This window comes from Nomascus leucogenys, chromosome 3, assembly GCF_006542625.1.
Source record: "Nomascus leucogenys isolate Asia chromosome 3, Asia_NLE_v1, whole genome shotgun sequence".
Taxonomy (NCBI): Eukaryota; Metazoa; Chordata; class Mammalia; order Primates; family Hylobatidae; genus Nomascus; species Nomascus leucogenys.
Window position 1 is genome coordinate 103,696,983 of NC_044383.1, and position 25,258 is coordinate 103,722,240.

The window sequence follows — 25,258 nt, forward strand, 5'->3', positions numbered from 1 at the left end:
AGAACAGAATGCTCTGGTGCCTTTCGAATTTTTTCCTTTTCCCTTCTCTCCGTGGGAAGCACAAGGAGATTTTCTAAGAAAAAAACCAGTTAAAGCTCCTGGAGGTAAAACTTATAAAAGTGTGAAGCACCCCTATGACTGGATGCCTCTCAAGTTTCTAACTCTCAGAGTTACCCACACCGAGCCTCAAGCAATTCATCAATTACAGTTTAGATTTTTCTACCGCTAACACTGCTTTCTAAAAAGATTTCAGCTCATGTGTTTTTGCTCTGGTAAATTGTAATTCTCTGTATTTACCAATCTGTCTTTCCAACTGGGGACAGCAGTTTGCTCTGTGACCTCACTTCTCTTGTGGATCCAAGAAAAGCTGTTAAATTTTCAGTTTGCTCAGCCTTTTACTTGTTTTAGGGTGGAGTGGCAATTTCTAAGCTTCTGGGCCAGAAACCAGAAGCCACATGAACTTTTAAAATCTCTTAAATTTCTCAAAGTGCAAAATAAATTATTTTACAAAAATACAAAGTAGGCTTTATTTATAAATTTTAACATTTTTCAATTCACATATTTTATAACTGAAAACATTTAAACAAAGGCAGTTTATGTCATTCATATCTGTCCCTCTCCAGAGGAGAGTTATACTTAATTTAGAATGATATTTGTACCTCAGTAGCAAAGAGAGCCTTGACAAAATACCAATGAGGCCATGCAATACTGTTTTTTTTTTTGTTTCTGTTTTTGTTTTTGTTTTGAGACAAGTCTCGCTCAGTCACCCAGGCTGGAGTGCAGTGGTGCAATCTCGGCTCACTGCAAGCTCCGCCTCCCAGGTTCACGCCATTCTCCTGCCTCAGCCTCCGGAGTAGCTGGGACTACAGGTGCCTGCCACTATGCCTGGCTAATTTTTTTGGCAATACTGTTTTTGTTTTTGTTTGTATGGTTTTTAGATTTCTTTTTTTTATTATTATTATACTTCAAGTTTTAGGGTACATGTGCACAATGTGCAGGTTTGTTACATATGTATCCATGTGCCATGTTGGTGTGCTGCACCCATTAACTCGTCATTTAGCATTAGGTATATCACCTAATGCTGTCCCTCCCCCCTCCCCCCACCCCACAACAGTCCCCGGAGTGTGATGTTCCCCTTCCTGTGTCCATGTGTTCTCATTGTTCAATTCCCACCTATGAGTGAGAACATGCGGTGTTTGGTTTTTTGTCCTTGCGATAGTTTACTGGGAATGATGGTTTCCAGTTTCATCCATGTCCCTACAAAGGACATGAACTCATCATTTTTTATGGCTGCATAGTATTCCATGGTATATATGTGCCACATTTTCTTAATCCAGTCTATCGTTGTTGGACATTTGGGTTGGTCCCAAGTCTTTGCTATTGTGAATAGTGCCGCAATAAACATATGTGTGCATGTGTCTTTATAGCAGCATGATTTATAGTCCTTTGGGTATATACCCAGTAATGGGATGGCTGGGTCAGATGGTATTTCTAGTTCGAGATCCCTGAGGAATCGCCACACTGACTTCCACAATGGTTGAACTAGTTTACAGTCCCACCAACAGTGTAAAAGTGTACCTATTTCTCCACATCCTCTCCAGCACCTGTTGTTTCCTGACTTTTTAATGATGGCCATTCTAACTGGTGTGAGATGGTATCTCATTGTGGTTTTGATTTGCATTTCTCTGATGGCCAGTGATGATGAGCATTTTTTCATGTGTTTTCTGGCTGCATAAATGTCTTCTTTTGAGAAGTGTCTGTTCATATCCTTCGCCCACTTTTTGATGGGGTTGTTTGTTTTTTTCTTGTAAATTTGTTTGAGTTCATTGTAGATTCTGGATATTATCCCTTTGTCAGATAAGTAGGTTGCGAAAATTTTCTCCCATTCTGTAGGTTGCCTGTTCACTCTGATGGTAGTTTCTTTTGCTGTGTAGAAGCTCTTTAGTTTAATTAGATCCCATTTGTCAATTTTGGCTTTTGTTGCCATTGCTTTTGATGTTTTAGACATGAGGTCCTTGCGCATGCCTATGTCCTGAATGGTATTGCCTAGGTTTTCTTCTAGGGTTTTTATGGTTTTAGGTCTAACATGTAAGTCTTTAATCCATCTTGAATTAATTTTTGTATAAGGTGTAAGGAAGGAATCCAGTTGGAAAGGAACAACCAGTACCAGCCACTGCAAAAACATGCCAAATTGGAAAGACCATCGAGGCTAGGAAGAAACTGCATCAATTAACAAGCAAAATAACCAGCTAACATCATAATGACAGGATCAAATTCACACATAACAATATTAACTTTAAATGTAAATGGGCTAAATACTCCAATTAAAAGACACAGGCTGGCAAATTGGATAAGGAGTCAGGACCCATCAGTGTGCTGTATTCAGGAAACCCATCTCATGTGCAGAGACACACATAGACTCAAAATAAAGGGATGGAGGAAGATCTATCAAGCAAATGGAAAACAAAAAAAGGCAGGGGTTGCAATCCTAGTCTCTGATAAAATAGACTTTAAACCAACAAAGATCAAAAGAGACAAAGAAGGCCATTACATAATGGTAAAGGGATCAATTCAACAAGAAGAGGTAACTATCCTAAATATATATGCATCCAATACAGGAGCACCCAGATTCATAAAGCAAGTCCTGAGTGACCTACAAAGAGACTTAGACTCCCACACAATAATAATGGGAGACTTTAACACCCCACTGTCAACATTAGACAGATCAATGAGACAGAAAGTTAACAAGGATACCCAGGAATTGAACTCAGCTCTGCACCAAGCGGACCTAATAGACATCTACAGAACTCTCCACGCCAAATCAACAGAAAATACATTTTTTTCAGCACCACACCACACCTATTCCAAAATTGACCACATAGTTGGAAGTAAAGCTCTCCTCAGCAAATGTAAAAAAATAGAAATTATAACAAACTGTCTCTCAGACCACAGTGCAATCAAACTAGAACTCAGGATTCAGAAACTCACTCAAAACCGCTCAACTACATGGAAACTGAACAACCTGCTCCTGAATGACTACTGGGTACATAACGAAATGAAGGCAGAAATAAAGATGTTCTTTGAAACCAACGAGAACAAAGATACAACATACCAGAATCTCTGGTTTTTAGATTTCAACAATGTTTTATTATGACTGTCAGTAGAAAATATATGGTCAGTTCTGCTATAACATGATACACGCCTTTCTAGGAATCAGTGCGGTATACAAATCACAAAATAAAATTCAGTTTATGGGAAAAGTAGGATGAGGGGCATAACACTAAAAACTTCATCAGTGACTTTTTTAAAAAAAGATAAAAACTTAACAAAAATGGTAGCACAGGCTTACTCATGTTAAATGGTACTACATATTATAATAGTATATATTAATAGTTAATGATTTAATACCTAATACTGCATACTGCATAATAACAGAAGTATGACCCGTTACTTGAAAACAAGGTTGTATGCAATGCTTTTTGACACCACTGGGAGGCCTAAAATGTCAGCAAAGGAGAAATAAAAGAAAGAAGAGAAATTATGGGATTGAGAAGAGAAAGAGGACAGGCAGAGAGAACAGGACACAGGTTTCCCATCTCTGAAGTTGCCCACCACACCCCAAGCTGTGTTTACACATAGAAGTAATTTGTGATCCAGGGCAAACAGCAATCACAGTGCACACTAGAGACTGGCAGAGTTTGGAGCAAGGATGAGAGCACAACAAAGGGGCTAAAGGGACAGCCTTGGAGAAGGAGACATTATGAGATTTTTCTGATCCTAAATTGGGAGAATAAGCTGATTACGAATGTGACTTTATTACCTGGAAAAGGCTGCATAACTGAACTGTAAGCCACAATATGCCTACTCCTTAGGGCCTTCACCTGGGAGATGATGGCCCCATTTCCTTTCTTTGCTTGATAAATCTGTGTGCTGTCATTTGCTGTGATGATCCAGTATATAAAATCTCCATCCACAGTTAAGCTAACAAGGGTTTTTCCTGCTGTTAAAAACATAAGGAATATAAAGAACAAAATTAATATCTTACATTTTTTACTCTAAACAATATACGAAATTGTTTTTCTATAATTGCTAAATTTTGAATCTATTATTTCAACATTAAAAAATACCTTTATTTTATGTCATTTGACTAAGGGTTTTAGAGATGTCCTCTCATTTTAGCACCATATCAAGCCAATCAGGTAACTACTATTATTACTAACCTCATTTTGTGGAAAGGCAAACTGAAGTTTAAAGGAGTTAAATAATCTGCTCAAGGCCACCAAAGGGCAGACCCAGGATTTAAAACCCACCTATGTGACTCAAAATCAAATAATGCCAACCTGAGGGAAGTATTAAATGATAGGCATAGGGCTCAGTGCCTTTCTCAATATTTTTATCAATGGTTTGGAATGAATGCATAGTAAACATATTTATCAACTTTGCAAATAATAAATGATTATCACCGTCACTAGCAGGTTCAGTTACAGCCTTGAAATTCAAAAATATCACAACAGAATCAGGGAATTGATTCCAATTACAAATGTAAAATCCTAAATTTAAGTTTCATATCAATTCTGTAAATGAACAAATGAAAGGGATCTGGCTTAATAATAACGAATGTGGAAAAGACTATGGTCTTTCAGTGGCAGGTATCCTAAAGATCTGATTCCACTTTTGGCTACAATAAAAAGAAGACTTTCACAGTCAGAGTCTCCCTTCACTGACAAGAACACATTGAGAGTACAGTGTCTTTATGGGGGCAATATTTAAGAGAATATTAACTAGCTAGAATGAAATCACAGGAGGGTGACTAGGACAAAGATTTAGATGCCACATTGCCTGGGGAGCAATTGAAGATACTTGAATTTTTCCTCCAAAGAAAATGCTTGATTCCAGCATGGTGGCTCACGCCTGTAATCTCAGCACTTTGGGAGGTCAAGGCAGGCAGATTGCTTGAGCCCAGGAGTTCAAGCCTAGACTGGGCAGCATAGCAAGACCCTGTCTCTACAAAAAAAATACTAAAATTAGTGAGGCATGGTGGTGTCCACCTGTAGTCCCAGCTACTTGGGAGGCTGAGGCAAGATGATCACCTGAACCTGGGAGATGGAGGCTGCAGTGAACCATGATTGCACCACTGCACTCCAGCCTTGGCAACAGAGTGAGACCCTGTCTCAAAAAAAAAATGCTTACAATGAGCTACAACAGTTATCTTTACGTAGTTGAATGGCTATCATGTGGAAAGTGATTAAATTATTATTTGTAAATTTAGAGGTAAGAACTAAGACTAATGAATGGGAGAAATGAAGGGAAGACTGGCTAAATACAAGAAAAAAACTAATATTCAGAATTGTCCAAAAGCTTAAACAGACTTCCTTATAAAGTAGCAGGGTTTTTTAAAGAAACAGTGTTTAAGCATGACTATTTTTAAAGAAGAAATTTCTTGCAACATCATAAAATCTAAATGATCCCTAACATTTTTCTAATTTTCTAATTTTAGGATTTTAATTACAGGTTTATGAAAAACTGGCCAGTTTTATACATATATAATGGTCTACTAGGTAATTCTTGTGTCTTGTGTTTCAAATATTAAAGAAAAAATTATTCTGATACTTGTTAAAATGGTAAGAAAGACTTTAGTCAAGACAAGTGCAATAGCGCACTAGGAAAGACAAATATTGCAACATAACAAAGACAGTTGGGGTTTTTATAGCCAAAAAACTGAGTGAGGAAGTCACTGGGTGGAAAAATACTAAGAGACAGCATCCAGGACAGGGCAATCCTTGTTAAATTAGCCTAAAGGGATTTTTGCTAAAGGCAGGCCAAGAACCTAAACAGGATTCTTACTTAAATCAGACCAATGTCCATCAAGGGTGGGAGAGGAAGAACTTGATCAGATATCAGTGGTAGGGGGTTCTCTCTAAACTGACTTTGTAGGATTCTTGCTAAAACTGAACTCAGCAAGGAGGGACACATGAAGACCAAGGTTGAGGCCTAGTCAAGAAGAGGACTCAGAAGAGCATAACCACATTTTGATCAAGGAAAGGGTCTTTGTCACAGGTTTAACAGAAACAAGTAATATACCTAAGGAGGAATCATTCAAAACATTACCTCTATCATTAAATCTATTTAATGATAGGAATTGTTTCTAAGAGGCCTCTAAACATAGGAATTGCTTCTAGAAGGCCTTGATTGACATGTCAACAAAACCTATATACAATTATAACACATACACACATATTTGCAATTTCAAAACTTTACTGTATAATCTAGCAATGACCAATAGATTTCAGTGATGATGGAAATGTTTTATGCCTACATTGTCCAATACAGTGGCCATTAGCTATTTGTGGCTTTTGAGCACTTGAAATTTAGCTAGCGTGACTGAGAGATTAAAATGTTTAACTTTATTTAATTTTAATTTTTTTTTTTAGACAGTCTTACTCTGTCATCCAGGCTGGAGTGCAGTGGCACCACCTTGGCTCACTGCAACCTCCACCTCCTGGGTTCAAGTGAGTCTTCCTGCCTCAGCCTCCTGAGTAGCTGGGATTATAGGCATGCACCACTATGCCCAGTTAATTTTTGTATTTTTAGTATAAACAGGGCTTCACCATGTTGGCCAGGCTGGTCTTGAACTCCTGACCTCAAGTGATCTACTCACCTCGGCCTTCCAAAGTGCTGGGATTACAGGCATGAGCCACTGCACCTGGCCTTAATTTCAATTAATTTAAACTTAAATAACCACATGTGCCTAGTGATTACCACACTGGGCAATGAAGAGTAATTTTAAGAGTATATGGGGTATTTAGAGTATATGCTTTTTTCTGTTGAATTACTCCTAATTAGGAGACTTCCAAATTGTACTCGACTTTCGAATATTTATTCTACAAGCATGTGAATTTCAACAAATACACGCAGGTATTGACCAATTCATGTTGAAAGTGGAATCTATGGGATCATCAAAGTGGAAATAATTTAGGATAGCGGGAAGATCATGCATGTTGTAGTTAGACCCAGTTTCAACTCCTACTACCTAACTGTGGCCCTTGGGAAAAGTTACCTTACTTTTCTCAGCCTCAGTTCCCTCATCTGTAAAATGAGGATATTAGTACCTACTGCACTGAGGTATTATGAAGATTAAATAAAATAATGCATTTAGTACATGCTAAGAATATGCAGTTAAGCTCATTAAATTGTAGCTCTATTATTAATTACAATTTTTTAAAACACAGATTTAGAAAATTATGTGAATGCCTACATACAATTTTCCTGGAAACAACTTGATTTGAATTCTGTAAGAACACTTGGCATGGTACAGGGCAAATATCATATGTATATTCTTTTGAGTATATGGGGAATGCAAGCCCTTTGTAAATGCAATTGAAGGGGCTGCTCTTATTAACAAATATCTGTGCACATACATCAGCATCTTACCGAGCATAGCAGGTACTGTGATAACTCTCCAACACTGACAGCCTTCCAGATCCATTGCCCAGATCTCTTGTGCTTTGGCAAAGTATATCAATGGTTTCTCTAGGTTAGAGGTATCAATAGCCATTGCTCCACTTAACTCAAATTCAGTCACATTACAAGAACATTGATTCCTTTTGTTTTGTTGGTTTGTAGCTGTGGGTTGCACAATTTGGTGCAAGGTGTGATTGATAATACTGTAGTAGAACATCTGGTAGCCAAAACTGGAAACTTCTGTCCAATACAAGCGACTATAGAGGAAAAAAAGTCCCCCCAACTTAATGAGTAAAATACATCATTTCAAATATTGGTTTCTAATGCAGAGCTACCATTCCTAATGACTGTGAGGGACAAATGGAGCCTTTGGAGAGAACATGGTCAAGTTTTCAATAACCATTTTCTGAGATGGAAGAAGTCACAAGAAGTCTAACTTGTAGCGTTTCCAACAATTTCTCAATAGATGTGTTTACAACTAAAGTCTTGGAATATAATGACCTTAGGTGCTATATTAAAAGGCCCACTTAATAACTAAAATATAAAATATATTTGCATAATTTTCATCAATGTCCATTTCTATTCCCCTCCTCTCATGTTTGTTTCTGCTTCTTAATACTAGTTAATGATCTAGTTTCAAAATAGCCTATCCCCATGCTTATGGCACAAACAGAAATGTATCTTTCCAGCCTGGGAAATTGCTACTTATGTGCTAAAAGGAAACTTTAAAGCTCACCTTATGAGGATATTAGTTAAACTAAGATGGATGAGCACAGAATAACTTTTGCTGTGCAAGTCCATCTGTTCCTGCTTATCTCTTGCCACCGTCTCAATCCTCTTCTTGTCCTTGCCAACTGATGATGTTATTGCATTCACTAGCATAAAAATCTGCTATTGTTTCCTGTTAGGTAATTAGCCTAACTTTGTTAGGCTTACTTACTATACTTACTTACTATAATATAGTGGGCCAAGAGCCCTAAGCATCTTATTTTCCCATAATTGTCTTCTACTATTAAACCAAAAACATTACACTTAATATATCTACATCTATTTCATCACAATATAAAAAGATACTTGCATTTACATACCTTAAAAGAGGATATACAGAAAAAGAAATTATTGTTGAATTCCTATTGTGAATCTTCACCTCTCTGGGGTATTTCACCTTGTGTTCAAGATCAACATCAAATATTTGCATTCCATGTTGCGATTCTTTCAGTGCAAAGTAGAGGTGCCTTGAAATCCAGTCAATTGTAATAACTGTGATATCAAAAACCAGTGAATCTTGGAAAAGCTTAACAACAGGTAGAGAACACAGCCAAGAAGAGAGTGGTTATTTTTTATTTGAAGACTTTTCTATATTCACCCATATCATTTGTTAACTGCACTTCTCATTTGTAATCCCAAACCTCAGCAATCTGGATAGTATACCATTGTAACATGGGCACTCTTCACACATTTTTCCTAAATGATTTTAACCATCATGGCTTTAACTGCAATCTACAAACCAGTGCTACAAATTTATATCTTCAGACAAGATGTTTAATGAGTTACTGATTCAAATATTAAACTGCCTACTGTACATTTCCATATGAATTATCCCAGAAAACAGACTTCATCACCCACCCCAAAACCTCTTTTTCTCCTGCATTTTATATTTTTATGGATTTTCAACACCCACCCAAGGAGCTAATCCTGACAAATATGGTCCTCCTTGACTTCTTCTTCTCATTACTACCCATAGTAAACTAGTCCCCTTCTTTTTTTTTTGGAGATGGAGTCTGGCTCTGTCACCCAGGCTGGAGTGCAGTGGCATGATCTTGGTTCACTGCAACCTTCGCCTCCTGGGTTCAAACGATTCTCCTGCCTCAGCCTCACGAGTAGCTGGGACTACAGGCGTGCACCACCACGTCCAGCTAATTTTTATATTTTTAGTAGAGACAGGGTTTCACCATGTTGGCCAGGCTGGTATCGAGTTCCTGGCATCCAGTGATCCACCTGCCTTGGCCTCCTACAGTGTTGGGATTACAGGTGTGAGTCACTGCACCCAGCTTGTACTAGTCCCATTTTAAATGTCCAGTTTGTCATCTCCTTTCTCACCTCATGCTCATCCCTATAACATTTTCTACCTGGATTTCTGTGACAGCCTCCTAATTGTCTCAAACTTAACCCTCTCTAAGTCACTATTCACAATGCTAACAGACAGGCCTTTCTAAAACACAACTTGACCATGTTAATGACCCACTAAATATCTTTACTGGCTTGCTGTTGGCTTCTAGAATGACACCTGCCTCCTTAGCACAGTAAAGGAGGCCCATTATGCTCAGGCTCCCACCTCTCCAGATTTCCCAACTTCCTTTCACTCCACCTCATCCAAACACTCTATGGTTCTTTGTTTTCCTGTCTTTGTACCCCCTCAGCCTTCACCTGTCTCATCTTTGTTTCCAAGATGTTTTTCCATTCTACCACCACCAAGCCAACCTAGACTATGTGTTCATTCTCTGTGATTCCACCACATCCTGCTCTCAGCACAACAGTTATCCTAGTCTGTCTTCACTATCAGTTAACATTTAGTGAATGCCTACCACATGCCAGGCATTGTGCTAAGTGCATTACGTGGATTATCTCATTTAATCTTCATGGGAACCCTATGATGAGGTATTACTTAACCACAGAGGTTAAATAACTTGCCAGTGGTCACAAATCTAGTAAGTAGTAGAGCCCAAATTGTATTCTAGGTAGTCAAATTCCAAAACTCACCTTCTTAATCACTAGGCAATACTGCCTTCCTAGTGTTGGACTAATACTAGACTGGGTTTATTAAGAGCAAAGCCTATAAACTTTCGCCTATAATATCCCAGGCTCTAACATAGCATCCTAAACCCAGTAACTATTTGCTAACTGAGTGTCGAATGACATTTGCCCAAAATGTAGTCTGTATTCATTTGTGGCTAAATAATTATACAATATCTGTCCTTTTCATTCTCATCTTAATAACTAAATCGTCTTCCAGTCATTTTAACTATAGAGTAGTGTCATATGCAAATACTTCACTTCCTTTATTTCAAAAGAATTACATAGTGAAATACCTTAGAGCTAGAACGATTGTGCAAGTTCAGAAGAAAGAGTGAGTTCCCTTCAGCATAATATCCCATCTCATTATCAGCTGTGTAGCAAATGGCACTGATAATTCTTGCTGCTGAAAATGCCCACACAACTTGATTTTGATCCATATCTAAAAAAACTATCTTGTTACCAAGAAGAGTTATGAGGTGAGGAAATGGGTTGATTTCTGAAAGCAAAAAACATGTAGATAATATGCATGAGAAAACTAACTTTAGCTTAGCAAAGTCTCTTGATTTAATATCCGGCAGTTTTGAAGTCCATGGGCTCCCTTTGGTTCCTCTAATACATCTGTCTCAGTGATAACCTTGTAGGCTCTTCTACCCCTAGGTTTATTTAAACATATTTTGGTGATGTTTTGGGGTCAAAAACATGTTTTTGATCTAAACTTTAGTTCAGAGACAGTGTTCATATCCCTAAAGGTACCAATGGGAAAACACACACACACACACACACACACACACACACACGCCTCTAAATTATTATTTGCACAGATTTTAGAAAACAAATACCTGATGTTGTAGACTTTACAACGTCAGCAAATGGTCCTGGCCCTTTAGATGTAAAGGCCCTAACCTAAAGAAAAGGAAACAAAAACTGCATTCAATAGTGTTCTCCTTGGCAACAATTAAGTTCTGAGACTGAGAGATTACTAAATGTTTCATTTCACACTCCTGATACACAATATTAATAGTTTCAAATAGTTACTGACGTTAACATACAGCAATATAAATCACCAAGAGAAAAAATATTGCTCTATATTTATGTTGATAGATGTTTTATCTAGAAAAGTGCAAGAATTGGAACAAATCTCTCTTGCTAAAAAATGAATTTCTAAAAATGTCTGGGGATTTAATGTACAGCATGGATGGTGATGAATGTCTAATTAATTCAATTGTGATAATTACACAATGTATACATTTATCAAGTCATGCTGTACAGCTTGAATATATATATGTCAATTGAATATTTTTAAATAAAATAAGGTCATTATTTTCAAAATTAATTACATAGAACATTTAACAGAAATAAAACTGTACAAATTATGATAAACTTCCATTTTTCTTGAATTCAACAACTAGAAGCTTCAAAAAACTAAATTTCCAGACTTTTTAAAAAGAGTAACTATTAAAAATAATTAAATCTTACATTTGAAAATGACTGTGCATTTCAAACCAGTTTCACATACATTGTCTCTTTTGATCTTCACAACTACTAAGAGTGGAAACTGGACCAGGGTACTAATAAAGGTAAGTAACTTATGCACAATGACATATGTAGAAACTGGCATCAGAACCAAGTCTTCTGAGGTCTGCGTACATTTTTTCCCATTGGGCCATGCCACATTCTAACAGTAAAGTTTATTTTTTTTTTTAGATATTTTCTATTATGTAATAAATTATTTCCATTTCCAAACCTTGCATATGTACAGTAGCCTGCAAAGAAAATTGACATCTATAATGGTGGACTCAAAATATAAAGTCCCAAGTGCTTTATCAACAAAACATTGTATTATTTTTATTATACTTTTAGTAATAAACACATTTTACTATATTTTATATATTACTACCTGTGTATGATTTATAATGGTGCATATATATATAGTAGTGTTTACTTTTGTACAAAACTGTGTTAAATGAAACTAATATATATCCATGCATATCACTTTGCATGGTTCCATGGTGACCAAAATTTGAAACTATATATCTGTATACATATTTATATTATATATTCTATATACATACTATATATTCTATATATAGACACACTTAACCAGAATATTTATTTTACCAAAACACTCCTAATTTTTACCAAATAGGAACGTGTACTATCTTTAACTTTCATGTATAACTTATTTGATTAATATATGTAGACAATAAATTATCAAAATAATTATTAAATTAGAATTTTATGAAAAGAAAAACAAATCCCTACGCAATTGAAATCTCCAAAACACTCCCCAAGATGTTATATTCCCCAACAATAAATGGTGGAAAGCATTATAGCACAGTGCTTTCCAGCCATGCAGCTTTGGTAATTGACTGATACTGTCAACGACTTAACTTTTTCTTTATAGTATGAGGATCAAATGAGATAATGAATACAAAAGTACCTACTGTGGTGCAAGGCCCATAGTGATTTTATTGAAAAATAATGGTTTATCAAAATAACACGTGTACCCCAAATGTACGTACAACTATAATATATATCAATAAAAAATGTAAAACAAATCAGTAATGTGCAACATAGAAAAATTAAAATCGTGATACAGCTTCAAAAGAAAAGCAAAAAGAAAAAGAACGACTTACTCTGAATTTGCAAAGTTCCCTGAATGTGAGAAAGTTGTGAAAATGTCCTTTACCCAAGCAATCCCCTCTTGCCTCTCTACTTTTGCTGCCCACTTGACCTCTTTGATGACAATATACCTAAATTATTGACAGGGTGGCAGAATTCTTAACCTAGTCCTTTAGTTATTCTTCTGTTTGCACTATTTTTTTTTTACTGCAGTCTTCTTGAATGGAACAAAAATGAATTCCTGCATATTAATCCTCAATAAGTCCACTTTCCATTTCTTTAGCAGTTTAGTCACTCTTACCTGAATTATCTCCATTAATTTTCTCACATAATTTTAAAAAACTATAGCGGCCAATCAAAATCTAGGTATGTGTGCCATTTACACTGTAACATATCCCAGAAACACAGTCTTTCCCTCTCCCCACAATGCCGCTATTAAGACTCTCATATCTTCTGTTTTCTCTCTCATACCTGGAAGGCAACAAAGCATCCAGGACTCATGCCTTCGAGTTGAAAAGACATCACTGAGGGAGTGACATTGACAGCAATCCAGTCTTCACATGTTTTGTTTGTAATACTTTGATTGGATATATTGTAGAAAATTTCAAATTTTGTTAACACCCCATTTTCATGCTTAGGTTTGTTCCACCTAAATTCCACCACAACTTCATTCTTGTTGCAGCATTTTCCACTTGGTAATATAAATATTCTGGGGTTCTCTGGTGCTGATGGAACTGAAAAGTAGGGGCACAGGTAGAGCAGAAAAGAATATAAGACTGACTTTTACCACTTATAATGAGATGGTAAACAACTTAACAATATATCTCATTCCAGGCAGTATTTATTACATTCTTAAAGATCTTCAGGAGAGAATATTCCATAGATTTCTTCAGGAACCCATCCTGATAATTTCAGCACATCTGACTGACAGGCAAGACTTCCTTATGTTCAACTCAAATCCTTCCTACTACACTTAAGCACGCTTTTCTTGTCTGTGCCTTGTGTAGATGGAAGGTGTCTGGTTCTCCCTATAAAATGCAACATTCACTTTCATCCTGACAGAGTGATTTCAGTGAAGGTGAAAATGTCATCATCAGGATGGATGGCAGTAAGTCTCACCAGCCTTCAGCCAGTTCAGGGTGTAAAACACAGCATAAATCAGAGACCTAGGCCCTGTCACTCTGAAGTCCCTAGGAAGCAGAAAGTTTTAGGGGAAGCTAATAGTATCCCAAGAGTAAGGTTTGGGAGTATTCATTTATTCTAGAGCCAAACGAAGCAATGCATTATCTCTCAGTCCTTTATTCAAGAGAAATGTCTCTGCCTGATTTCTAAGTCATTCTCTCTAGATGGCCCTCTCCTCTCTTAGGACTCCTCCACAAGGTCTTCACTCCCTCTCTGATTGCAATCACATTGCTATTTATTCACACTATTATTCAATCTCCAAGCCTTCTTACATTAGGCTTCTCTTCTCACATGGGATACCTCTTCTTGCTCCATCTTTCAGGGTGCACTAAAGTTTCCATTTCCCAAAGGCATCTTCTATCTTAAGAATTCCTGAGGCAGCTTGATATAGGTGAAGATTTCATAGGCTTAGCTACTCATTTTATGCCACTGCTGCTCAGGTATAACTCTCTAATATCTATTATCATTTGCTGTGCATGTGTTTATCTCCTCCCTGTTTTATGAGCTCCATCAGAGAAAGCATCTCTTCTTATTCCTTGTTAAATCTTCCCAAATCTAGTATAGAACTGGCACACAGTAAGTGGTTAATAAATCTCGGTCAATTTGGATAATTTCCTGGCTATATTGTAAATTTCCTGAAGGCAAAGGCCAAATCTTGTCATCCTTCCTATTGCCTCCAATATCCAGCAGAGTGCTGTTGACTCTTGCTCCCACTGGATCCCCTGATGGATGCAGTCAAGTCCATTTCCACAGGACAATTCAACCAAGCTGATATCCCAAGGAAATCTCAAGCAGAACATTCCTGGATCCAATGCTAACTGCTCCGGAACCTACCCAGGCTCTACTATGTTCCTGTTGTGTGATTCATAGCCGAATGTTGTTGAAATAATCTTAATAGTAAAAAATACAATGGGGAATGGATATCTATATTTATTAAGCTCTTGCCACCTGCCAAATCCTGTATTAGCTTTACATAAATTAAATCAATCATACTATCATTTACCACCATTTGTAAAAGTGACTGGAGATTTGATGAAACTGTAGTGAAAAGTCCAGATTAAGTCCCAGCCCAGCCACTTAGTAACTATTTTATTTGGGCAACTGCTAGGCTTTTATTCTCTTTCTTGCATAATCAAGATAATAAGACTTTCCTACCCACCTCAGAGCTATGTGAGGATCAAATGAAATATGTTTCTGACATATGATAGGTATGTAGTAAATAGTTAACAAAAGAGTGATACGTAAAAATGTGTTTTGTACACTTTAAGGTGATACACACATGTAATGATATGGCTAGTATCCTTTTAAAAATATCTTTTCCCCAAAACATTAAATTTAGATATCAGTTATTCACCTGCAGAAGATTCTGAGTTACCATCTATGAGAACAGTCTGCCTTCCAAGAAAACTGTCTCTGCCCTTAAATGCCCATTTTCCTTATAAAGGATTTTGCAAATTACCTGAAATATGCATCTGCATCTTCTACATCACTACAATCAAATGAAATGGCTGTTAAGAAATCTTTGAAATATTCTTTTGGAATAAATTATGCATATTTATGTTAATGGAGCTATTCTAATCTCCAAAAAGTCATTGAAAGGGTATTAGATCTAAACACATCTACAAAACTGAAAGTTATTTTTAAATATCAACTATCCATTCCAGATCATGAAAAGTGAGATTCTGCTTTTTAAAAAAAAAAACAAAAAGACAGATTTTAACCCCTGTACCTGTTTCAGGTGCTCGAAGTGACAGAGATGTTTTGGGGCCCTTTCCCCAGTAGGTATAAGGAGTGACAGAAAGATTAAATAAGGTATAAGGTTCCAGTCCTTCCACAGTAAATACAGGTAAAGAGTGTTGTTCACTAGCCAAGAACTAAAATATAAACAGAAAACATTATTTTCTCAGGGAGAGAATTATAAAATCTTTCATTCCTTATTATCTAAAATCTCCAAACTTTGGTTCACATGTAAAATCAAAATTTGCAATTTTGGAAGTGCTAATTTTGGCAAGCTCTATGTTGTGCCACACAGACCAGTTAAAGTGTATCCAGCACAGCAGTTAGCACCAAGCAGAGACTGGCTGTAAACAAGTCTTCTGGGGAATAATCTTAATAACCAAATGCTATGGGAATGACAAAGAAGATGGGCTTGGCTAAGTCAAGATGGTACAGGTCAGTGTGGGCAGGGCTGACACAGATGGTACAGTCTGTTTGGGAAATGAAAGTTAGTAGAACCAACACCATACCTTAGAATGGGCACTAAATTCTACACTGTAGAAAACCACACCCCAGTCTACTGCAGGGGGACCATTCCATAGGATTTGAAAACTTGAAGCATTTCCTTCAATCCTAAATGAAGACTCTTGAACAGAATCTGGAATAACCTTAGGGGTAAAGGAAAAGTTCCCTACAGGATGAAAGAAAAAAAAGAAATAGGAGAAAAAATTGGGGATTATTGAGCAATATAGAAATCACAGAAAATCAATAGTAATTACTAATGATTAGAACCGAAACAAAATTTTTTGTTTCTTTAACATATCCTGAAAAAAATCATCTTTTTCTGACTTTTTCAGGCTGTAAATTTGGATTAAGATTAAACTCACTGCAAGCAAACCAACTGAAATTACTGAAGCCTTACTCCTCTTAAAACTTAAGAAAAAAAAATATCCCAACCTAAACATTTATTTAACCAAAGGTATAATGGAGCAGGGTAAGCAGGAATGAAATACTGTACCTGGCAGAGGCTTAAGGGATGTCTGAATAATTGTGAACTGATTAAATTTGGCTGGTTCCAAAACAGAGACACTGGTTTTCTGACCTATTTCCTGAGTTGTGATAATCCTAAAGCCATTGATCCAGAACAGCCGACCACTATAGTACACCAGTGCATTCTGGGAAATTTCAGAAGTACTCCAGGCTGCAAATTCTGTGATGGTGGTATCCCCAGTGCTGCTAAAACATAACACCAATTAGTGTGTGTTTCTGGAGTGGTGGAAGGGCTGGTACATGCAAGTACTCATGAGAATATATGTTTGTGAGTGTCTGTGTGCATTTGCGTACATTAAAATAAAGAAAATACTTTCTAACAATTATTGTCTTTTTTTGTTTCATATTAAGTTGGGTTTTTATTTTACATTTTTTTAAAAGTAGTAAACCTAAAGTAAATTTTCTGGGGGCTTTTCTTGTTTCTTTGAGATGGAGTCACACTCTGTTGCCCAGGCTGGAGTGCAGTGGCATGATCACAGCTCACTGCAACCTCTGCCTTCCAGCTTCAAGATATTCTCCTGTCTCACCCTCCCAAGTAGCTGGGATTACACGCACACACCACTATGCCTGGCTAATTTTTTGTATTTTTAGTTGAGACAGGGTTTCACATGTTGGCCAGGCTGGTCTTGAACTTCTGACCTCAAGTGATCTGCCTGCCTCAGCTTCCCAAAGTGCTGGGATCACAGGCATGAGCACTGTGCTCTCTGGGGGCTTTTCTTATTAATGTGATATTGCAATATCAAGAGTGTTTAGATAGGTTGCAGCTTTTTAAAAAATACTTGTGATTTTGGTAATACTCTACAACAAAGGCACAACCTAGATTCTCATTACTTCATTAGTTCAGAGATTACCTCTTTGGTTTATTCTATGTGCTCCTACAACACTTGCACTAGCATAAGAAAGACATGAAGCAAGGTTCTTACAGGACCTGGAAATAAGGTAATCATCCAGAAATGAAACCCATAAAAACCAATGCCTGAGGTATAAATTTGCCATCTGTAGATGTGAAGCAGAAGGGCTTTGGGACCAACCAATGCAATAAATTAGCCTATAGATGTGAAGTTAGCCTATGGATGTGAAGCAGAAGGGCTTTGGGACCAACCAATGCAATAAATTAGCCTATAGATGTGAAGTTAGCCTGTGGATGTGAAGCAGAAGGGCTTTGGGACCAGCCAATGCAATAAATCATGATGGAGACAGCAAGTTAGGATTCAGGTACATGTTTCTTTAAAAAGGAAAGCCTATCGCATTGAGGGATTTGAAAAAAAGACACACCCAAAGAGCAAGAATTTCCAAGCATTTATCCAGAATTGGCAGGAATGACAGCTCTTAAATGTGGTAGCCATGAGGACTCCAGTCCCTAGGCACACAGAATAACTCTGTTATGAGCAGAGTTCATCACTGCTCTGACACTGGCCTGTGTGGGCACCCTTCTAGTCTATCCAACAACCCTCACTCAGATTCCTTGTTCTTAAAGCAACCACCTCACTTCTAACCCAGTTCACATGATGCCAGGAAGGCATGGCCTGCGTGCCCACATGACTATTCTCATTTCTGAATGAGACTAGGCCCCACTGGGAATTAATGAATTTGCAATGTAGGGGATTCTTCAGAAACAGAGAGAACTGCATGGAACCCCAGCTCAGCCAATTATTAAATGTTTGACTTCAGGCAAATAATTTAACCTCTCATTGAAGCATCTATTAAATGTGGGTATAACACTAATAAATCTGCATCTGGGTGAAGCTGATCTCATTTCATCATGGTTTTCTCAAGAAATAAAAAGACTGATTTAAAAAAATCAATTCCATGACCCCACCACCCCAAAATGAACAGCGAGGCATAACAAGATGAACAGGGAAAATCAATCCAGAAGGCATGGTCTGTTGAATTGTTTCTCCCCATTGAACCATGCCTTCCTCCTACTCTTGGTTAGTCATCTGATTTACCTGCCATTTATTATTCTAGCCTGCTGGGTCCTTCACTTTATACTATTCACAACTCTCCATTATTTCAATGTGCTTATCAGTTTCTATAGTTTGATCAAAATACTCCTTTTCAGACTAGGAAATTCAAGTAAAAAACTTTAAATTGTGTTTAGAGGATTTTTCCCTCAGTGGAAGGAAATTTTGCAATTATTTTTGCTTGAAAAATCTGCTTCGTTGTTTCTAAAATTGTAACAGTTGTTTAGTACTCAAAAAAAGAACTACCTCAGTTATCCTCAGAATTTTGGAGTGATAGTTTGATTTTTTTTTTTAGTGATTTCTGTAAACCATTTTAAAGCATTCACTTTTCTCTCTTTAGAAAAATATAAATAAAAGTTTTGTTTTGAGAATTCCACAGTGCCTCAAATAGGTTTACTCTTGTATAAACTAAAGGGAATGGATGTACATAGGAGAGGGAAGAGTAGTTTGAAGGGCAATTCAATTACAATTCTCAAGTTCAGAATATGATGAGTGACAGCAATCAGTTTATCTCATCTCTACTACAGACTAGAGCCGTACTGCTCAGTACAGCAGCAACTAGCTACATGTGACTACTGAGCCCTTGAAATGTGGTTAGTATGACCGAGGAACCAAAAGTTTAATGTTATTTAATTTTAATTAACTTGTGGTAAATTTTAAAACTAATATTTGATTCATATATTATGAATCACGTATAATATATTAAAATATTTTTGAGTATTTTAGAACAAGTATGTAAATCAACAATTTTGCCTGTAAATTTTATGAAATCTAAATACAGATCAAAGATTTTCTATGAAAACTTAGTTTGCAAATTAAGATATGCTATAAATGTAAAATACAAACAGGACATCCAAGAATTAATATGGAAAAAAAAGAATATAAAATAACTTTATAATTTTTATTCAGATTGCATGTTGAAGTGACATTTTGATATGTTATCAAAATATTAAAATGTACTATTAAAGTTACGTTTACTTGTTTTTACTTTTTTTTAATGAGCCAACTGGAATATTTATAATTACATATGTGACTTGCATTATATTTGTATTGGACAAAGCTGATCTAAACTAAAGGGAAGGAAATTTGATTATATGTTAGAAAATACTTTCTCCTTATAAGATGACTCTGGAATCCCAATTTCTATATATAAAATTTCTTTTTTTCCTGATAGGATTAAAAGGCAAGACTTACTTGGAGGGCAAAAGTGCCTGCCCTTTATGTTATCTCACTGGGAGCTGCTATACTCCACTGTACATATATACAAGAAAACATTACTAACCTTGAGATGAGGAAATACATTTTTTAAGAAGGAACTTCCTTCCTCTACTTTATATTGAGTCTGTGGATGCTTGAGGAGCTAGACTCTTAAAGAAACCAGCTCTCCCTGGCTAACATGGTGAAACACCGTCTCTACTAAAAAATACAAAAAATTAGCCAGGCGTGTTGGCAGGCGCCTGTAGTTCCAACTACTCGGGAGGCTGAGGCAGGAGAATGGCATGAACCCAGGAGGCGGAGCTTGCAGTGAGCTGAGATCACGCCACTGCACTCCAGCCTGGGCGACAGAGCAAGACTCCATCTCAAAAAAAAAAAAGAAACCAGCTCTCTGGCATATACAGACACAGAGAATGCAGAGAATGGACTATGATCCTTCAGGACACTGTTACTTTGAACACTGTCTATGTCTCACTTCAGACAGCTTGTTTTGGCAATCAGATTGTCAGTACCTTAAGTTCCTAAGGAAAGGAATAATCAGTTTTCTCTGATTCACAGGTAGCAAACTAGCCAGAGCTATGTGCCATACTTGATATGAAGTAATTGATCAATCAGATTTGTTGTGTTTATGTGCTTATAGGCATTATGTGTGCGTGTGTATATATATATATATATGGATATATACATATCTGTCTACATGCATCCACATGCATATACATATATATACACATCCATATACATATGTATATGTACATGCATATACACATATGTATATACATATATGTATATACAGATGTGTATATGGATATGAATGTATGTAGATATATATGGATATATCCATATGAATGCATACAGATGTATGTGTATAAATCTGTATCTATAGATAGATAAATATACACATACATACACTCCTTTTTCAGGGTATCCATGACTTGGAGTTTTTCTACTTACCAAAAAAAGTAATTTTTATTCTAAAAATATTGTCAGCATTGTCTTCATAAAATACTTATTGAACTTTATGAGACTTTTTGGAATTTTGATGAAAGATATGAATCCTCAATTTCAGAGCACTGACACATCCTAAAGCCTTCTATGAACCCTTTGGGGACCCAAGAACCTAATATCAGAAATCTTTCCGTTAGAGTATGTGATATTTTGCTTTACGTTAATCACTTCCTGACCATTCCTCTGATTAACAATGTGACATTAGGAAAATGTATGAACATCTCTGGACCTCAGTGTCCTCATCTATGAAATAAAATGATCTCTAAATTCTCCCTCTAAATTCTGGGTTCTAATGACTTTATGCCCTCTATTTTAATTTTAGATGTGTAACTTCCCCCTTAAAAACTATTAGTTAAATATTTTTAAATTATTAGCTATTTAAACAAGCAGAAGTAAAACATATGACACCAAGAACACTAAGAGTGGGATGGTAAAAATTAGACATATATAAAGTTTTTAAATCATTTATGAAGTGAAGGATATATTTGAATATTGACTTGATAAGCTGAAGATGTATCATGTAAAAAGTGCATATTTTAATTTGTAATGCAACCTAAAAAACATAAATAGACATACTTAAAATGTCATTAGAGGAGATAAAATGGAATACTAAAAATTATTTTATTCACCCACAAAAATGGCAAAGAAGTAGAAACGGAAGAACAAAGAGATGAGAGACAAATGGAAGTCACACGTCAAGATACTAGACTTAAATCCAAACATATTGATAATTATATTAAGTGTAAATGAACCAAATGCCTTAATTAAAATGCAGAAGTTGTTAGATTGTGTAAAAAAGCAAAATCCTGTATGTTGTTTACAAGAAAGGCACTTTAAATGTAAAGACTCAGATCAGTTCCCAAAATAGTGAATAGGAGGCAAGGACTAACTTGCAGCTCCCATTCAGATGGACAGAGCGGCATGTGGAGACTCACATCATGAACTCTTGCTCCAAGAACTACCAAAAGAACATACCAGGAAAGCCGAGAGAACCCACAGACCCATTCAAGGAAGAGGCTTGCTGCTGCAGGCTTTGTGAGATAGCCAAAAAACTGAGTGCCAAAGTGTGATATAGGGAGTGTCCACCCCCGAACACACAACCTCTGTGGAAAACCTGAAGGTCCAGGTCATGGGAGAAGGATTTGACCTCACCTGGAGCTGAGGCAAATTTAGAGCCAAGCAAAATATAGCGGTAGAGGAAGCAACAGGAAGAGCCCTGTGGGCACTTGCAGTCCCCAGGGAAGCCATTCCTGACTTTGTCTTGCAGAGATCCTTGGGGAGGGCTGCCAGTGGAACTGGAGAAAGACCATAGGGAGAAGAAAAGTTCCAGCTGAACTTTGTAAAAATTTAAACTGAATACAAAGTTTCCTGGACAGAACCTGGGAAAGGAGGCAAATAGGGAGTGCAGATATGAACACAGAAACCATGACAGGCGGGAGGTATGAAACCTGAAAGCCCTACTTGTTTTTTCAGCAGGGAGGCTTGTAACCTGCAGCAAGTTCCTAGCCCTACTCACGGGCTGCATGGGGGACACGGTGGGAGTGAGACTGGCCTTTCAGGCTGTGTGGGAGTTGGGTGAGGCTGGTCACTGCTGGCTTTTCCCCACTTTCCTGGTGGCCTGTATAACGCAATAAAGGCAGCCATAATACCCCTGGGAACATAACTCCATCAGCCTGAGAACTACCCCCCATCCCCTACAGCAGCCACAGCAAACTCCGCCCAAGGAGAGTCTGAGCTCAGACATGCCTAACCCTGCCCCAACTGAGGGTCTTTCTCTACCCATCCTCGTAGCTGAAGACAAAGGACATACTCTCTTGGGGGCTCTACAGCCCCCAAACAAACTTCAGCATCCCTTTCTGATTAAAACCTCAGCAATACTGGCATAGAAGGGGCATATCTTAAGGTAATAAAAGCCATCTAAGACAAACTCATGGCCAACATTACACTGAATAGGGAAAAGCCAAAAGCATTCCTTCTGAGAACTGGAACAAGACAAGGATGCCCAGCCTCACCAATCCTGTTCAACACAGTACTGGAAGTCCTAGCCAGAGCAATCAGACAACAAAAAGAAATAAAGGGCATCCAAATCAGTAAAGAGGAAGTCAAACTATCACTGTTTGCTGATGACATGATCATATATCTAGAAAACCCTAAATACTTCTCCATAAAGCTCCTAATACTGACAAATGAATTCAGTAAAGTTTCAAAATACAAAATTAATGTACACAAATCAGTAGCACTGTGTCCGGAACTGGTGGGTTCTTGGTCTCACTGACTTCAAGAATGAAACCACAGACACTCGCGGTGAGTGTTACAGTTCTTAAAGGTGGTGTGTCCAGAGTTTGTTCCTTCTGATGTTCGGATGTGTTTGGAGTTTCTTCCTTCTGGTGGGTTCGTGGTCTTCCTGGCTTCAGGAGTGAAGCTGCAGACCTTCGTGGTGAGTGTTACAGCTCTTAAGGTGGGTGTCTGGAGTTGTTCATTCCTCCCAGTGGGTTCGTGGTCTTGCTGGCCTCAGGAGTGAAGCTTTAGACCTTCAGCGTGCGTGTTACAGCTCATAAAGGCAGTGTGGACCCAAAGAGTAAGCAGCAGTGAGACTTATTGCAAAGAGCAAAAGAACAAAGCCTCCACAGTGTGGAAAGGGACCCATGCAGGTTGCAACTGCTGGCTCGGGCAGCCTGCTTTTATTCCTTTACCTGGCCCCACCCATATCCTGCTGGTTGGTCCATTTTACAGAGAGCTGATTGGTCCATTTTACAGAGAGCTGATTGGTCCATTTTGATAGGGTGCTGATTGGTGTGTTTACAATCCCTGAGCTAGACACAAGAGTGCTGATTGATGTATTTGCAATCCTTTAGCTAGACATAAAACTTCTCCAAGTCCCCACCAGCTTAGCTAGATACAGAGTGCTGATTGGTGCATCCATGAACCTCGAGCTAGGCACAGAGTGCTGATTGGTGCATATACAATCCTCCAGCTAGACTTAAAAGTTCTCCAAGTCCCCACCTGACTCAGGAGCCCAGCTGGCTTCACCTAGTGGATCCTATGCCAGGGCCGCGGGTGGAGCTGCCCGCCCATCCTGCACCGTGCACCTGCACTCCTCAGCCCTTGGGCAGTCAATGGGACCAGGTGCCGCGGAGTGGGGGTGGCACCCATCGGGGAGGCTTGGGCTGTGCAGAAGCCCACCGCGGGGGGACTCGGTCATGGCAGGATGCAGGTCCCGCCCTGCCCCGCAGGGAGGCGCTGAGGCCCGGTGAGAATTCGAGCGTGGTGTGGGCAGGCCGGCAGTGCTGGGGGACCTGGTGCCCCCTCCACAGCTGCTGGCCTGGGTGCTAAGCCCCTCACTGCCTGGGGCCGGCGGCACCGGCCAGCCACTCTGAGTGTGGGGCCCACCAAGCCTGCACCGACCCAGAACTCGCACTGGCCCGTGAGCACCACATGCAGCCCCGGTTCCCACCTGTGCCTCTCCCTCCACACCTCCCCACAAGCAGAGGGAGCTGGCTTCCGCCTCGGCCAGCCCAGAGAGGGGCTCCCACAGTGCAGCGGCGGGCTGAAGGGCTCCTCAAGCATGGCCAGAGTGGACGTCGAGGCCAAAGAGGTGCTGAGAGCAAGCGAGGGCTGCTAGCATGTTGTCACCTCTCAGCACTGCTATGCACCAACAGCGACCAAGCTGAGAATCAAATCAATAATTCAACCCCTTTTACAATAGCTGCAAAAATATACTCACAAATGTACCTAAGAAGATAAAAGACTTCTACAAAACTACACAATACTGCTGAAAGAAATCATAGATGACACAAACAAATGGAAACACATCCCATGCTCATGGATGGGTAGAATCAATATTGTGAAAATGACCATACTGCCAAAAGCAATCTACAAATTCAATGTAATTCCCATTGAAATACCAGCATCATTCTTCACAGAACAAGAGAGAACAATCCTAAAATGCATATGGAACCAAAAAAGAGCCCACATAGCCAAAGCAAGACTAAGCAAAAAGAACAAATCTGGAGGCATCACATTACCTGACTTCAAGCTGTACTATAAGGCTATAGTCACCAAAACAGTATGGTACTTGTATAAAAATAGACACACATATCAAAGTAACAAAATAGAGAACCCTGAAATAAAGCCAACTGATCTTCGACAAAGCAAACAAAAACTAAAGTAGGGAAAGGATACCTTATTCAACAAATGGTGCTGGGATAATTGGAAAGCCACACGTAGAAGAATGAAACTGGATCCTC

At 38.2% G+C, this 25,258-nt stretch overlaps 1 protein-coding gene across 1 annotated transcript in view; it reads right to left on the minus strand.

The window, feature by feature from the left end:
* The window catches only part of ROS1 (ROS proto-oncogene 1, receptor tyrosine kinase), a 141,465-nt gene that overhangs the window by 63,030 nt on the left and 53,177 nt on the right, over window positions 1-25,258 (minus strand). Inside the window, exons 18-26 of the mRNA XM_003255618.4 lie at window positions 16,796-17,010; window positions 16,308-16,468; window positions 15,791-15,935; window positions 13,351-13,613; window positions 11,097-11,160; window positions 10,551-10,753; window positions 8,550-8,755; window positions 7,432-7,718; window positions 3,821-4,000 (exon numbers count right to left, since the gene is read on the minus strand). Of these exons, the coding sequence (XP_003255666.2) occupies window positions 3,821-4,000; window positions 7,432-7,718; window positions 8,550-8,755; window positions 10,551-10,753; window positions 11,097-11,160; window positions 13,351-13,613; window positions 15,791-15,935; window positions 16,308-16,468; window positions 16,796-17,010 (1,724 nt within the window). The remainder of the gene's footprint in view (window positions 1-3,820; window positions 4,001-7,431; window positions 7,719-8,549; window positions 8,756-10,550; window positions 10,754-11,096; window positions 11,161-13,350; window positions 13,614-15,790; window positions 15,936-16,307; window positions 16,469-16,795; window positions 17,011-25,258) is intronic.